Source organism: Molothrus ater, chromosome 3 (genome assembly GCF_012460135.2).
Source record: "Molothrus ater isolate BHLD 08-10-18 breed brown headed cowbird chromosome 3, BPBGC_Mater_1.1, whole genome shotgun sequence".
NCBI classification, from domain to species: domain Eukaryota; kingdom Metazoa; phylum Chordata; class Aves; order Passeriformes; family Icteridae; genus Molothrus; species Molothrus ater.
This window is the reverse complement of record NC_050480.2, coordinates 82,640,115-82,655,267: the sequence shown is the minus strand read 5'-3', so window position 1 is coordinate 82,655,267 and position 15,153 is coordinate 82,640,115. Positions and strand designations below refer to the sequence as shown.

Below are 15,153 nucleotides of genomic sequence, written 5' to 3'. Positions count from 1 at the left end.
TTAATTTCAAACATTCTAAAATGGCCAATAGTATTCTTTTTAAAGTGAGACAACACATCTGGGAAAAGCAGGGGGATTCCCCCTCTAAAAATTGGGTGTTTCATATGTTAAGGCAAGGAACTAAAATTTGATACAATTACTACAATTTAATTAAAATGTAATATCCAGAAATATTAAGCAAATAAATAACACACCAAATGAATTGTTTTCCCCTCTAAAGTTAAATTATTGTCTTCGGACCTGTTTCTAAGACACATTTTTGATATAATTAAAATTTTACATCTATATGATACCAATTTGGGATAAACTACTTCATTTACCATTTTCAGCAATCCACTAAGAACAGGCAAGTGGGGGTGACTGGTAGTAGAAATTACTTGATATAATCTATTATCCTCTTACAAATTTTTTTTTATAGGAGCCTTGGCTTTCAAAAAATGAACCATGGGGATCCCTTTGATCAATGTGTTGTGCCACCTCAATACTATGATGCACCAGTAAATGTGAAAGAGTCTATAAATCATAAAACTTGTTGACCGGTTTTCTTGCTCTTTTAACATTCCCCAGATGTCTCTCATCAAGGGACAAACCCCCCCCCCCCCCCCCCACAAAAAACTAAATACCAAATTCACAGTTTCCAGAAACCTCCTATCTGGAGACTTCAAACCTGGATCTAAAGCCACACTTTGAAGCTGATTATCATTCTCCTAAGGCCACCTCCAGCCCAGGCTTTCATTGATGCCCTTCCATGGCTCACTCCACGATCCCATTGCAGCCCTGCAGTGCAGCAGGGCCAGTCTTGGGCTCCACAGCCCTGCCCTGCCCAGCCATGGTCCCACAAGTCAGGGCCACCCAGGGGCCCGTGTCCAGTCCAGCCTCAGCCTGTCACTGCTCCCAGGGACACGGCTGGTGCCCCGAGCTGGGGCTGCCCCAGTCCCCATGGCTGGCATGCTCCTGCCTGGGCCCTGCTGGGATGGAGGACACCACTTCAGAGCAGCCCGTGTGGCAGTGGTTTCTTCCAGGGGCTAAAGCAGAACTAACACAGCCCTGTTTGGGCTGATGCTGAGCAGGGCTGGTGCAGCCTTTCCATTCTCTCTGCTCACCCAGCAAACTGCTGGAGCTGGGACAGGCTGGGGGGGGCACGGCCAGGACAGCTGATTTAAATAGAGCAAAAGGGATTTCCTGTACCATGAAACATCATGCTAAGCAATAAAAAAATGGGGATGTGATCTTCAAAAGTAGCCACTGATTGAGAATGGCTAGGCATTGCTCTGCTTGGGGTGAGCAGTGTGCAATTGTCTTTGCATGAATTGGTTTCTTCCCCTTTCCATCACTTTTTAAACTGTTGTCTTCTTGCCCCATGTATTTTCTTGATTTTGCTCTTCCTATTGTCTCTCCCATCCCACAGCAGGTGACTGGGAGTTAGTGAGCGGCTGTGTGGGTGTTTGACTGTGTGACAAGGTCAATCCACTGCAGGACCATGAGTTGGGACCTGCCCTGACAGACCCTGGACAGCTCCCATGGCACTGATTCTGTGCCGCGTGTCCCAGCTCTGTAGCTGGAAACACTGGTACCGCGAGAAAACTGTGCATAAAGCTTTTCCACTGCTTTTAGAGATATTTGATGCTACTGGTCTTATCATTTCTCCTACTGAGGCTTGGTTTTTTTACTATTTTAAGCAGGAAAAAAAAAAGAAAGATTGTTCACAAAAATACAAATATTTCAACTTGCTTGAACTTCAGAAGATACAAGTTTAACATGTTTTATTTCAGAGATGTTGCTATTGCTATTTTTATTCTAAATCAGTTGCATATCAGTGTATCAATATAGTGTGCACAGAGCAGATGACCTATAAATTCGACACTTATCTTTATCCATAATTTTACAACTGCTTGTAAAAGGATGTAGTACAATTTCCACTCTTTCTATTTCATTGTGTGTAAAAGATGATGTGATTGTAAATACAGCTGCTAATTTTCATAAGAATGGAAAACATAGTTATATATGAGCAAAAATAAAGAAAATTGTGGAAAAAAGTGGATATTGTACTATGAAATAAATCACTATGGCAAGTAATATTCTATTTATATGCTATTTCTACAATATCTCAGATGGTGATTCCAGAAATGTAGAGGCTTCACCACAGAAGTAAATATCAAGAATCATGTGATTAACAGAGATGGGTCGTTATGCATCCCTGAAGTAGCTTAACTGATTGTATTTAAGAAATTTATAGATTTCATCTACACACTGCTATATTAGAAATGTGACCCATTTCTAAAAACTGAATACCTGAAAAACACCACTGAACCAATAGAAATTATTCTTGTGTCATTTTTAATATACAAGCAGTATTTTATTACATTCTAAAAGCAGCTATAAAATTCCTGTCAATTTTCAGATATTGGAAAAGTTCTAAATTCATCTCCCAGAAGAGATTGAGGCAAAAAAATATTCTAAATTATCATTCAAAATCAAACTACTTTTTATATTGTTGAAAATTTCCAGAAACTAATTTAATGTTTTTATCGAATATGGGCTACATGGAAGGGAGATTTCTCCTGTTTGATTTTTTTATGTTTCCCTTATAGTTCATTATGATTTTTACATTAAAGTATTCAAGTAGCCATAAAGTTAGATCTGTTGTGTAACCCTTAATTGCAAAACTAACTTTTTTAATGTGATTAAATAAATAGCACTGATGTGATTTAACATGAAGGCAGCTAGAAAATCGCTGCATGGGCTGTTTGTAATTTTAAGAAAAGAACAAATAGAAGTATATAGTGAAAGTAACAGAAATAGTTCCACATTTGACAGTATAGAGAAGCTTGCACAATGTAATTAAGACAAGCAGTGTTTTTAATGCTGTCATGTAAGTTATTCTAGTAAGTACTAGAATAATCTTAAAAAAAAAATTCTTGATTTTTTTTTTTTTCATTAAGGAGTAAAAAGACCAGTGAAATTAATTACTCTTTACCTAGAAGTATTTCATCTTCTCCTTAGACCTTTTTAGTACTTCTAGGCAGGTTGGATGATTCTGCTGAATTCTCAGATAATGTAGACTTTGCTGTATTCCAGTAATAATTATTATCAGCACTTTAATTTTTTTCCTTTACATTTATTCAAATATTTTTAATATTTTGGGGGGCTTTGGAGACTTCTAGAATCAGATTCTGTGTTCAGAGAAGGTCCAAGAGTATGTTATGTTAATTTGATTTCAGTGATTTTTGAAGTATGATTCTCTTTTACATTCACGCCATATTTCTTTATTTAGTGGTGATCTCTGAGCAGGCACAAAAGTCTTTTATGCCTATTGCCAGTTCTTGGCTTCTTTTCTCTGCCTCTGTTGAGGTCAGGATTGAAGGCACTCGAGATTATTTTTTGTGTTCAGACTTAGGTGTTTATTTTTTCTTATCTATGTTACAGTCTCACAGGCAGTGAGTTCTGCAGTATTTCACTAACAAGGTGCAAAATGGCTATCATTTGTTACAAGGTCTTTTAAGGCTAACCTATCCAATTAAAGAAATGGCACCTAAATTATGTTCACTTTTAACCCAGTAACATATCACTCAAAGTCCACAATGCAGACTTTTCTGTCCAATTACAAAATACCACCCAAACCCATGCAGAAGGAAGAAGGTAAAGAAGAAGAATCAGCCTCTGCTCTAAAACCTCCCTCTTTCTCCATATATATTACTATATTCTAAAACCTTAAACTCTTAAGTTTTACACCCTGTGATGTTACACACTTCTAATGAAACTACACACCCGTAATCACAGTGCTATCAATCAACTTTGGAAGCCTTCTCCACAGCCTCAGGTCAAATGCAGTGCTCTCTTGGGAGTCAGAGTCTGTCAGCACAGAAAGTCTAAAATTCTCAGCATCCAGAACTCCAACACCTATTTTATGATTGCAGAGTTCTCTTATAGGGAGTAATTTTATGAGCTAGTTGTTTACTTTGTGTGTCAAAATGAGTTTAACTTAATTGTTTTCTCTCTATTTTAAATCATAACTTTTGAAAGAAAATCCAACGATTAACTCACATATTTAAAGGTAAGTATATTTGGAATAGGAGTTTGAACTGATTATGAGATCACCTGGTCTATGTAAAGCTAGATTTTTTCAGTTTGTTTATTTTCAGAACTCCACTGTAATGCCTGTTTCTAAACCATGAAGAAATTGCAAAAACTCATGCTAAAGTAGAAAGTACTTCTGCAACACTTGGAACTTTTGTAACTCTATGTACCTGTTTTAGTCTCTCATTAGAGATTTAGAATTCTAATTTCAGATTCCTATTTTTTGTAACCCTGTTTGGTCTTATTATCTTTCTGATCAGCTCAGTGTTACCTGTGAGTTTACAAATGTCTTAGTTTTGCAACATTTGCAATGTTTTGCAATGTATTAATCCTGAAAAGATTAATGTAGCTAAATGTCTGCAGAACCAAGTACTCAACACATACTACACTAGGTTAGCTATGGAGGTGGTCTGCCAATAATATAAATAACAACATTCAGCTCCTCTTGGTCATAAATTCATATAGTAGATGAACACGAATTAAAGTAGAGGCTTACTGAATGCTAATTGAAACTCTCATGCATTTTGACACTCTGAAACTGTCTGAACTAAATTCATATGAATGCAAGCATGTCTCATTGAGTCATCTATTCTGAATGGAGCTGTTTGAAATGTTTTGTCAAATGCTTCATAAAATAATAACACTGTCATGCCAAGAAATTGCAATGTATAGAATACCTGCAGGAACAAGTCCAAGGGGAAATAATGAGGAAAAACTACTTTATTGACTAAGAAATATACTTGGGTATCTCATTTATCTTAGGTATTTGTTACCCAGTAATTACATGTGTGATGATGGATAACCTGCAATAAACTTGAATATTCTTTAAATCAAATGAAGGATATTGCAATTTTCATGAAATTTCCTGATTATTTCCAGCTTTTCTTCTTGACTAGGAGTATATGGTTATATGTGGGGTTTTAAAAGTAAAGCAGTCTATAACAGTAACATTTTAAACTTAGACATGCTATGATAGTGCTGATAAAACTATAAATAATGTCAGCTGTCTTTTTAGATTCTAGTATTCATTTGTAACATGTTTATTTTGCCTCCTTAAAATTCCTCTCAACATGTTTTTTGTGTTCTGAGCACTTTTCACACAGTGGTATTCAGACTGTTTCACTCTCTAAGTATGGTAACTGTTCTCTGACGTACACAGGTAAAGAAAACCTTGACTTATATAGGTGACAGCAGTTGTCACTATCACTACCTGCCTCTGCTGAAAAAGTCATATGAGGTTACACAGCATCAAAAGATGAAAGAGATGTGTGGAATAATGGGAAGAAATCTGAAGTACGCACAGTAAATTTAATGGCACAGCAGTGTTACCTTCATCCATCATTAATAGTGCAAAGATCCCCAACAGTTAAAATTAATCTTCAGGAATCAAAACAAATTATATGAGCAAATGAAAGTCCATTCATATCTCAACAGCTTTCAGGTCATAGCCTATGTCACCAAAGCCAGTGGCATAAACAGCAAATGAATCAGTGCCTATGCTTCTATGTTTAGCCACTTACATCAATAAAGGCTTCTCCTGCTGTTAATTGAGATGGAAAATATCCTTTCCCTTTGAAAAATTCAAGACCAAATAATGAACTAGCCTCCATTCTACTCTAAACCTTATTTTGAAGAAGCATGAATATCCCTTTGGAGTATCAACAGTATGGGTCAAAACATGTATTATTTAATTATTTTCTTTTCAAAACAGCCATCAAAGTACAAAGTATTTCCCTGGACATAAGATTAATCAAAGACCTGAAGTGCTTACTCTATTGTGAGCCTGTTAAAATGTACATTTCTTTATGAATTAACTTTATAAGTCCTTTGTTTCAGTTGTTACAAAACTTAGGTTATTTCTTATTTGTACAATAATTAAATTGCAAAACTCAATAAATATTGAATGGACTTACAAGAAGATAAGTAGAAATGGAAACCTAAAAAATAGAAAGGTGTCCTTAAAAATTGCTACCTTTTTATAAAGGGATGGGAGGACAAGTTAGTACCTAGAATTTATTTACATTTCTTTTCTAAACCAGACATCAGATTTAAATTTGAAAAAGTTTAAGTACTACTATGTGCTTTTATCATGTAGCTTTAAAATGACCTGTATGTAATGTTTTGAGCTTTAATTTTTGAGACATTTCTCATAGTAAAATAAAGTGTGTAATCTGTTTTACATATTCTAGTGGACATATTGTGTTCAAGTCATGTTTGCCATTTGATTGTTAAGATATAGAAAACATGAAATGGAGAATCCTAGAATGTGAGTCCCTCTCTATCCTGAAAAGATGTGGTGCTAGAATTTCTAGAGTTCTTCAGTTCCATTTCAGTTGGTGATTCATAATATCTAAATTTAATCATATAAAAAAACCTAATCTAAACCTAAGAGAAGTTGGAAGAAGATTAGATTATTAGATTTAATTCTTAGTAATTAGATTATTAAGAATTAATTCAGATTGTTAAGATTAGAACGAAACTAACACCAAGTTCACATTATTCCTCCAAAGGACTCTGAAGTTACATTTCATAACTAACAGAAGTCCCATTAGAGTCCTGTAAGTGTTGAGTGGAATCTCATCAAGTTATTAAAATTCTGTTTAACAGCTTAGAATTTTAAGACACTTGAAAATTAAACATAAAATAAATTTTAAAAGAACCAAAACATGTTGATATCTCCATGCAAATCATCAGGAGAAATACTAAATTTTTAAAGGTGAATTATGTGCTACTGTGAACACAGAGAAAAAGAATATGTGATTGAATTTCATAGTTTATTCTAGTTAAGTTTCATTCATATAAACCAGATGTTTGACGGAAATGTTTTTCTTTATGGTAATTGTTTTAATTTATTCTTTCTGCTTTCTTCCTTTTGATTGGGATGTGGGAATAGGACAAAGCTGTATAAGCCCTAGAATTTTAAATTATTCAAGTTAGTATTAAAGTTACCAAAATACTTATTTGCATATGCCAAAAGCCTCAGAGGTGCAACCTAGTCAAATCCTTCATCTATCTATGCAGCCACTCCTATGCATTCCCCAAGAGCTAGAATTTTGCACTAAAACATATAAGCAAAAATGATACATATCCACATTGAGTTTTTCCTCCGTGTGAGTTTTTTTTTTTTCCTTTGAACATTGTAGCCTGGGTACTGTTTTTAAAAGAAAACAGATTATCACATCATATCATTAAGTAGAATTTTGGTAAAAACTTCAATCATTCTCGCTATTCAGATTTTAACAGCCTGTCATGTCAACAGGATTAGGTAATGAAATCAAAAGAAAAGAAAATACAGGTGTTTTCATATTGTTGAGCACACAGTTGATATTTTCCTTGATTTTAAATATTGCAGTCACATAGTCCTTTTCCAGTTTTATTGCCTCCCACTAGGGAGGCAATAACACAATAAATATTGCGTTATTGCCTCCCTAGTGCATGTAAACTCAAAACTGAATTTGGGAATACATCTTGATCTATTGATTGTAAGATTTTTTTCATATTGAGACATGAAGCTGAATGACTGTGTTTGAGACTGAGTTCTCTGTGTTAGCATCTTGAGAAATAAAATTGCTTATGTAACTAACCACAGAGATTACAAAGACATTTCCATCATACTAGGAAAAGAAAAAGTAAATTATTTAACACCTTTTAATTCCTGTTTCCATAAAAAATTAATACTATTTGGCAGTCTCTTCTAAATGCTGGATATTAAATGTAGTGATGTGCCTGTATTTAAAAAATCCAGTAGAATAATGATGGGTGAAATATTTTCAGGTTTTTTTTATCTGAACATGATTTTCAAATAAAAAATGTTATTTTTTTTATATTATAGGTGAGCACACTAGACTGGGTACGAGCTGAAAAAATCTATAACCTCTGTGAGGTTCTATTTAAAATTCACAAGGTAGGTTTCCCAACAATTCCAGTGATTTTATTTAGTAAAGTTAACCTTTTCCTGTTGATGATAAGCTCAAATTAATCTTAATTAGGAATAACTAGTATTCAAATAGTTCATCTGTTCTTATAAAAAGCTATTTGCAATTCCTAAGGCATTAGCTGTACAAGTATAAGAAAATATGGAAAATGGGTTAAGCTCCAAGTGAACAAGTTACTAACATGTTTTCTTATTGAAGAAAGTTTTCAGTATTAGAGCTGGATATGATACTTCAATATGAAGTATCAGTGAGACACACTGATAAGCATAATGATATTAGTTTTTTCTTAGTGGGTGAGATTATCAAGCAAACATGATGAAAAATACTCTTGCTGTAATTCTTGATCCATATAAAGGTATTTTCATTTTAGAAATTAAAAATATAAATTTATATCCTTGTTGTATCATATGTATTGATTGTTGTATCAAGTATTGTAGTGGTTTTTTCTTTATAAAGGGAAACATGTCAGGTTTGTTTCCCATAGAATTAATTTTTTCCCCCAACTAGAAAAAGTTGTGTTTTCTGTCTAGCTTGTTCCAATTAGAGATTTGCATCAAAATATTAGCACTTTACGTAAATAATTGACTTATGGAATATATTGTCTAATAAATTGCATCAGATAGATTAATTTTGTTCTGCAACTAAAACAAAACCTTTGCAGGTGAGATAAGGCTACTGTGAGAGCCTATTTGTCTAGGAGAGTAAAGAATATTTTCCGACCAAAAAACCTATCTTTTCAGATAAAATAGTATTTCAGTGAAAAATTAAAGCTCATCTTTAGTTCTCACCAGCTGCTGCCCTTCTCTGCTGTTTCTCTTTGACCACACACTGATGTGGTGGAAAAGGCAGGTTGTTGCTATTACCTGTAACAGATCCTGCATTGAAGCAAAAGTGCTTAAGGTTTTTGATTTGGTCTTGGTGGGGGTTGTTTGGTTTGCTTTGATTTGCTTTGGTTTGCTTTGGTTTTCTTTGCTTTGCTTTGGTTTTGCTTTGGTTTTGTTTGGGGTGTGTAGGGTTTTTTTTTTGTGTTGTAGGGGTTTTTTATTTGTTGGTTTTTTTTCTGATGCAGGCTATTCAGGACATGGGAAGGAAGTGTTTTGGCACTGCCATGCCAGAAAACAGTAGTCCTGGAGTTCAGGAATAGAGCTCAGCTCCAGAGGCACAGGAGAGGCATATTCTTGTAGTCATGGCATTATTTTTGTGTGACCATGTCTCCAGCTGGGAACATATGGGCACATTCAGGTCCTTCCCATCACTAACATACCAACAAAAAGTAGATGTTCCGTCACAGATCATTTATTTACTCTCTTTCATATTTTTTATAATTTTACTTTTGGCTCATAAATAAGTCAGGCACCAATGAAATACATAGACATTAAGCCTTTTGGGAAGATTTTCCTGCGGCTTGGTTTTGGTTTTGGTTTTGGTTTTTCTCCTATAATTGGTACTGCTAAAACTCAGTTGTTCCTGGAATATTACGGTAATTTCAAGGATATTCTGTCTTCCTGCAGCTTCTCCAATACTTTTTCATTAAGAAAAAGAAGTTGGGAAATAAACTACTCATGGTTCAACTCTTTAATGTTCTTGACATTTTAATAAATGAATGCTTAATTGCCAGTCTTCATGAATACGTAAGCTAAAGTGCAAAAGCTTGAACTGAACCCCTTAACCTCTTTTCTGTTGATTCTTTGGTATAAATGACAATGAAACAAACAGAACAAATCCAAAAAATTGTAAGAGATTAAGGTTTCTGCATTAGATATGATACACTAATGTTGTAAAAGCTGCCATTTGGGGAGGGGGTTCTTAAGGATTTTCAGAAGCTGGTTAGAACTAGTGCAAAACTGTGGGAGAGTGTGTTTTGTATCTTCTCACAAAATATGGATTTTAAGGAGAAGTGTTCTTGTTACACACCTAATTGTAAACTTCTCATCTATGTTTATTATGATGCAAGAGTTAAACAGGGAAAATATCAATCCAATATGGAACTTAAATTTTAAAACAGAATGTTTGATATATTTTAGATTTGGATGTATGTATACATAAATATAAATACACAAATATGTGAATTAAAATTCATATATATAATATGCCTTTGCATATTTCTGTTCATTTGGTGGTAACAGCCAGATTATTTGAAATGTAATGTCTTGCATTGCATGTGTTTATTCTTACAGCTTGTCTCATAATTCAAACTCTTACTGTAATCCTGTACATTTTTAAAAGTCATTTGTCTTAAAAACATTTTATTTTTTCTTATTTTCTCATATATTCACATGAAAAATTAAAAAAATGCTAGTATAGTAGTCTAAAAGCCATGATATGCAGCACTGAGTCTTGAAGCAGATGTAATACCTGTCACTCCATAGCTGCTGAAACAGAATATATGCAGGAATTTTGTTCAACTTCCTTTTCAACAGTGCAAAGGAATGTTGTAAAATAACTGAGCTGCATCAAGTCTGTTCTCTCCTCAGGCAGTAGCAGGGCCAATTTTGAGAACACAGTGCTTTGTACCCTGGTGGCAATATGTGGTGCGCCCAAGATGCCCCATGAATCATTGCTAATTATTTTGGGGTTTCAGTCTTTTCTGCCCCATGATATCACAGAGAAATGGGGATAGAGAAGGATTCTATCTGAAAAACAGAAAAATAACAATATGTGTAATTTGGAAATTCAAGCTGTGAAAGCACTTAGATGTATAAGTTGCAGCTTTTTAATTTAGTTTTATTTTCCTCTATATTTTGTTAATCAATAAGTCTTGAAATAGTAGGGAAGTTTCTTGTATTAATTTGTTTACATTCACCAAACATTGTATTGCAGGTATATTTTTTATTATGAAAGTTTAATGTAAAGTTTCTCTGCTTTATCTTGGTGATGGCAGGATCTTGTTTCAGTCTCCTTGTAGTTAAAGAACAGCATTGACAGCTATTGGAGGACATACTCCTGTTGTCATTTCTAGAATTAGCCGTGGGGTGCTTGATAAATTACTGCATTCCTTGGGTTTTAGCGTATTGGAATCCAAGTAGAATGGAATAATGCTAGTCTCCTGTAGAGCTGGTACACAGCTCCTGGAATGTGTTGAAACACTCAGGGATTTCCTTCTTTTTTCACTGTAAGCAATGTATTTGTACAAACTTCCTTTAAATTATACATGTTTTCCTTAGGTAATTTTGACAGTATTTTGGAGCTGCAGGAGTAGCTTGGATTAAAAGATAGGGAATAAAGCAAATAAGAAGCAAAGAGAGAGGCTGTCTTTGACATACTTATTTAACTCCTAGAACATTTCTTCAACACAATTGTTGACATAATGGCGTAGTATATCCAAATACCCATCACTTACAGAAGACAGTGTTGCTTCAATTATTTGGTTTTGCCAGATGAAGAATCACATACTGAAACATATCTTTCAGCTCTGGCTTGCTGATGATTGCTGGCTACAAGCAAACTTGTATTTAGGTATTCACCAGGACTTTGATCTTGAAGACCAGAGGCCATATTGTTTCAGTGTTATGGTTGGACATGGCAAGAGCCACTATTTCAACGTAGAGCTGGGCAGTGAATTGGCAGTGTGGGAGAAATCATTCCAAAGAGCAATTTTCTTGGAAGTTCAAAGAACAGGGGTAAGTAGCGAACAATTTAAGTCATTTAATCTGCAAAATAAGTATAAAAAGATTTTGAATTATTTGTATGTTTAATAATTTCATTCAATTGATGTCCTCCATGACTAAGGCTCTGAGTACATTTAATACAATGAAGAGTTCTGAAAGCTTCATCATCACATCGATATTTTTCTGTCAATGACTGTGTAATACCAGTCAATGAGCATGTTATGACAGATTGAAAATTGAAAGTAATACTTTGTAATTTCACCTTGATTATTAAAAACTGGAAATTAATATATTTTACCACTGGAAAACTCTCAGGAGTTTATTTAGTCCAACTTAAACATTTTCTTCCAGAAAGCTAATTTTCCTCTCACATAAGGTAAATATGATATGGTTTACATAATGCTTCTGTATTCAAAGAAATATTTTGCTCTTATATTGTTAATTGTGAATTGGGATTGTCCTTGTTAACATTGGAAGAGTTTGAAGACAGTATAAAAGTGAAAAGAAGTTTGTAATAGTCTTGAATTCTCAAAATTAAACAGCAGATTTTCGCTTTCTGCTGTCTAGTAAATCTAGATCCATACTCTCAAGTGAACTGGATGAACGTTATGGGAGTGTATTCATTGAGACTATAGACCTCTTCCAATTAAAAATATATTTGTACAGTTGAACACAAATGCAAACTTGATTTGGTGTGCTCAGGTTTCCAGTGCCCTGTGAGCCTCCTAAAGACATTCGAAACACTGAGAACAGTGGATCACAGCATTGTATTAACACGACTTGCAAGGAGCAGGAGTCCTGTCGTAGGTGGTTAATCAGCTTGTCTAAATTTCCAAATCTCTGGGATTCTAAACAGGTTTCTGGGTTCTTACAAGGTACTTAATTGTCTCTTTAGACTGATGAAGGAACAAAAAGATTTTGTAACAGTTCCTAATACTGAATTCCTGAGAAGGAATGCAGTTCTTCAGGAAAATATTGATCCTTATATATATTATCCATATAAAACCAGATAACATAATTGAAATTAAGTATAACAAGCGTGCAGATTAGCTGGCTCTTTATCTGATTAAATTTCTGAATATTTATTGTTAAATCTCAAAGCTTGCCTTTCCGTTACATCCTTAAAATTAAGGAATGATTCTTTGTTTGTGGAATGATCTTTTGTCATTTGAATCAGTCATCTAGACTCATTTCACACAAAAGACATTAAATGTCCTGCAGCTGTGGTTTAACCTATCTGAAACCTCCAGGAAAGTAATTCAAATAAAATCTTGATTACAGTGCTCAAGTCTCCATATGTGTTTCCTATGTCTTCATTTTCTCTCACATGGTTGGACACATCCAAATTTACTGTAAACTACTATGTCAGTAGAGTTCAGAGTACTATGGTCAGTCTCCAGCAGTGAAAAGTCTTTTTACTGCACTATTTTCTTTCTCCATTCAAAGCATAAATTCTGTTGTGAGTGCCTTTCTTTTCAGAATGATGTCAAGAGCAGCATGAATGAGGTGCAATTTAATATTACATAGAATATTTCAAGTCCTAGAAAAAGAACTGGCATTCCAGTACCCAGAAAATTCAAGCTTTTCACTGGTATGTCAGTCTGTAAAAGTTCTTTCTTTTGGAGAATTTTGGAAATTATTTTTTATTCATAAATGATTGGGCAAGATTCATGGCAGCTGTTGGATTGCATTGTGCCATTTCAGCCATTCTTATTTAAATGGAGCTTGGTCCTGTTTGATGTCGAGTGTAGTTAGGATCTTGCCTATGAGTTTTTGTTAACTCTTTCCTGTACATACCCTTTGTATTTGGTGTTTCTATAATCAGAGCTGTATTTCTGAGAAGATTCTGTCCTTACACAGTCTATGAAGAGAAATGCTAAGGTGCAGTGGTCCTTTTGAATTTTATCTGCTGGTGTTGTGTCATTTTTTTGCAATTCTTTTGAAAATGGCAGCAGCAGTAGATGACAGAAAGAATGCAATAAAGCAGGAAGAAACACCCCTCACAATATTGCTCCCCTTTTAGCTATCTTAAATCCCTATTTCTAGCTGCAATTGTTTACAAAAATTTTACCAAGTAACTCTGAAATTCAGTGACCCTGGTGAAATTAATCTATTTGCAGACAATAATAACAAACAAACAGATGTTGAATTCATGTACTAGAAATACATGGGGTTTTTTCCTAGAAAAACTATTGTAGTTGCTGATGGCATAACTTGGATAGATGGGGGCAATAAAAATGCAGGAGAAGTGAGGCAGAAAGGCAATTGAAAGAGAGAAAAAGTGTTGTTGAAAAGTATTTCCACGAGGCTGGTAATAAAAGTCAGCATTGCAATAGTGGAAGATAGGCAATGAAATCCTCTCAGTCATATATTGTAGTTAAATAATCTCCTGCAAATCCCAGCATGAATGCTTGTTTCACATGGAACATCCTAAACAGTGCAAGATGAATAAAGGATGCTCACATTAGGTAATTTTTCTTTTTTTTTTTTTCCAAGATTTTTATGGTGCAGAAAATCTTCAAAAATAAGACACTAGTACATTTTCCAGAGCTCTTACTAATTCTTTGACCCTTCAGCTTGGTCTTGTCAGTAGCATAGGATATTATTCCACATTTTTTTCAATGATGTCTTTTTTAATTTCTAAATCAGTATTCTTGCTTTGCCTCAGACTAGTTTTTCCAAAGGAAATTATTTTGACTCATCTGAGTCTTGGATATGGTTATTAAATTAATGCAGAAACATCTCAAAGGGATGATTTGGATCAGTTGTGTTCAGTAGGAGGATGGAGGAGAATACTGGAATAGTGGACAGAGGAAAGAGTGACAGGAATGTATTTTACCATCAGCTGTAGAAAAATTGGACCAACAGTTTTGTCATCTTGAAACCTTGTACATGTAAGCTTTTTTTGATGGCTGGAAGAAGATAGAGGAGAGAAATCTTCTTTACAAATGAAAGAAGTATCAGGAGACTGAAAAAAACCCATGCAGTGGGAAAATAATCTACCACAGTGTTTCTAAAGTACCTGCGGTGGGTATATAGTGATAAGACATGGTTGCATACTCTCCTCACTAGCAATTCTAACACAAAAGAAAGTTTTCCCTTCATACTTCCAGTTGTGATGAAGATGCTGCAAGTTCTTTCCAATCTCATACAGCTGAATAACCTACTGTATTGAAACCATTTTTGTTGCTTGGACAAAATATTTGTTTAATGTGAGTTACTCCAAGAATTAAAATAGGCTGGATCCTATTCAGTTATAACAGAATAATCAAGAAGTTTTGGTGCCTCATTATTTTCCATGCTTAAAGGTAAGTACTTCTAGTTAACTTCTTTCCATTTTGTTCCATGATTCAGTGACTAATATCAACAGAGAAATAAACCCTTGAAATACAATTATTATTTATTTTTTTAAGTCAGGGATATGAATATATATAGAAAAATGTTAGCAGCAAAATTCATATTCCTGGAATGATACAGGCTCCTCATGTGAAGAATATACATTACTATAAATCAAAGTAATACTAATAAAATCA

The 15,153-nt window shown here is 34.3% G+C and overlaps 1 protein-coding gene across 1 annotated transcript in view; it reads left to right on the top strand.

Moving 5' to 3' along the window:
- Window positions 1-15,153, top strand: part of SNTG2 (syntrophin gamma 2) — a 121,533-nt gene that overhangs the window by 86,030 nt on the left and 20,350 nt on the right. The window contains exons 13-14 of the mRNA XM_054514231.1: window positions 7,910-7,981; window positions 11,423-11,632. Of these exons, the coding sequence (XP_054370206.1) occupies window positions 7,910-7,981; window positions 11,423-11,632 (282 nt within the window). The remainder of the gene's footprint in view (window positions 1-7,909; window positions 7,982-11,422; window positions 11,633-15,153) is intronic.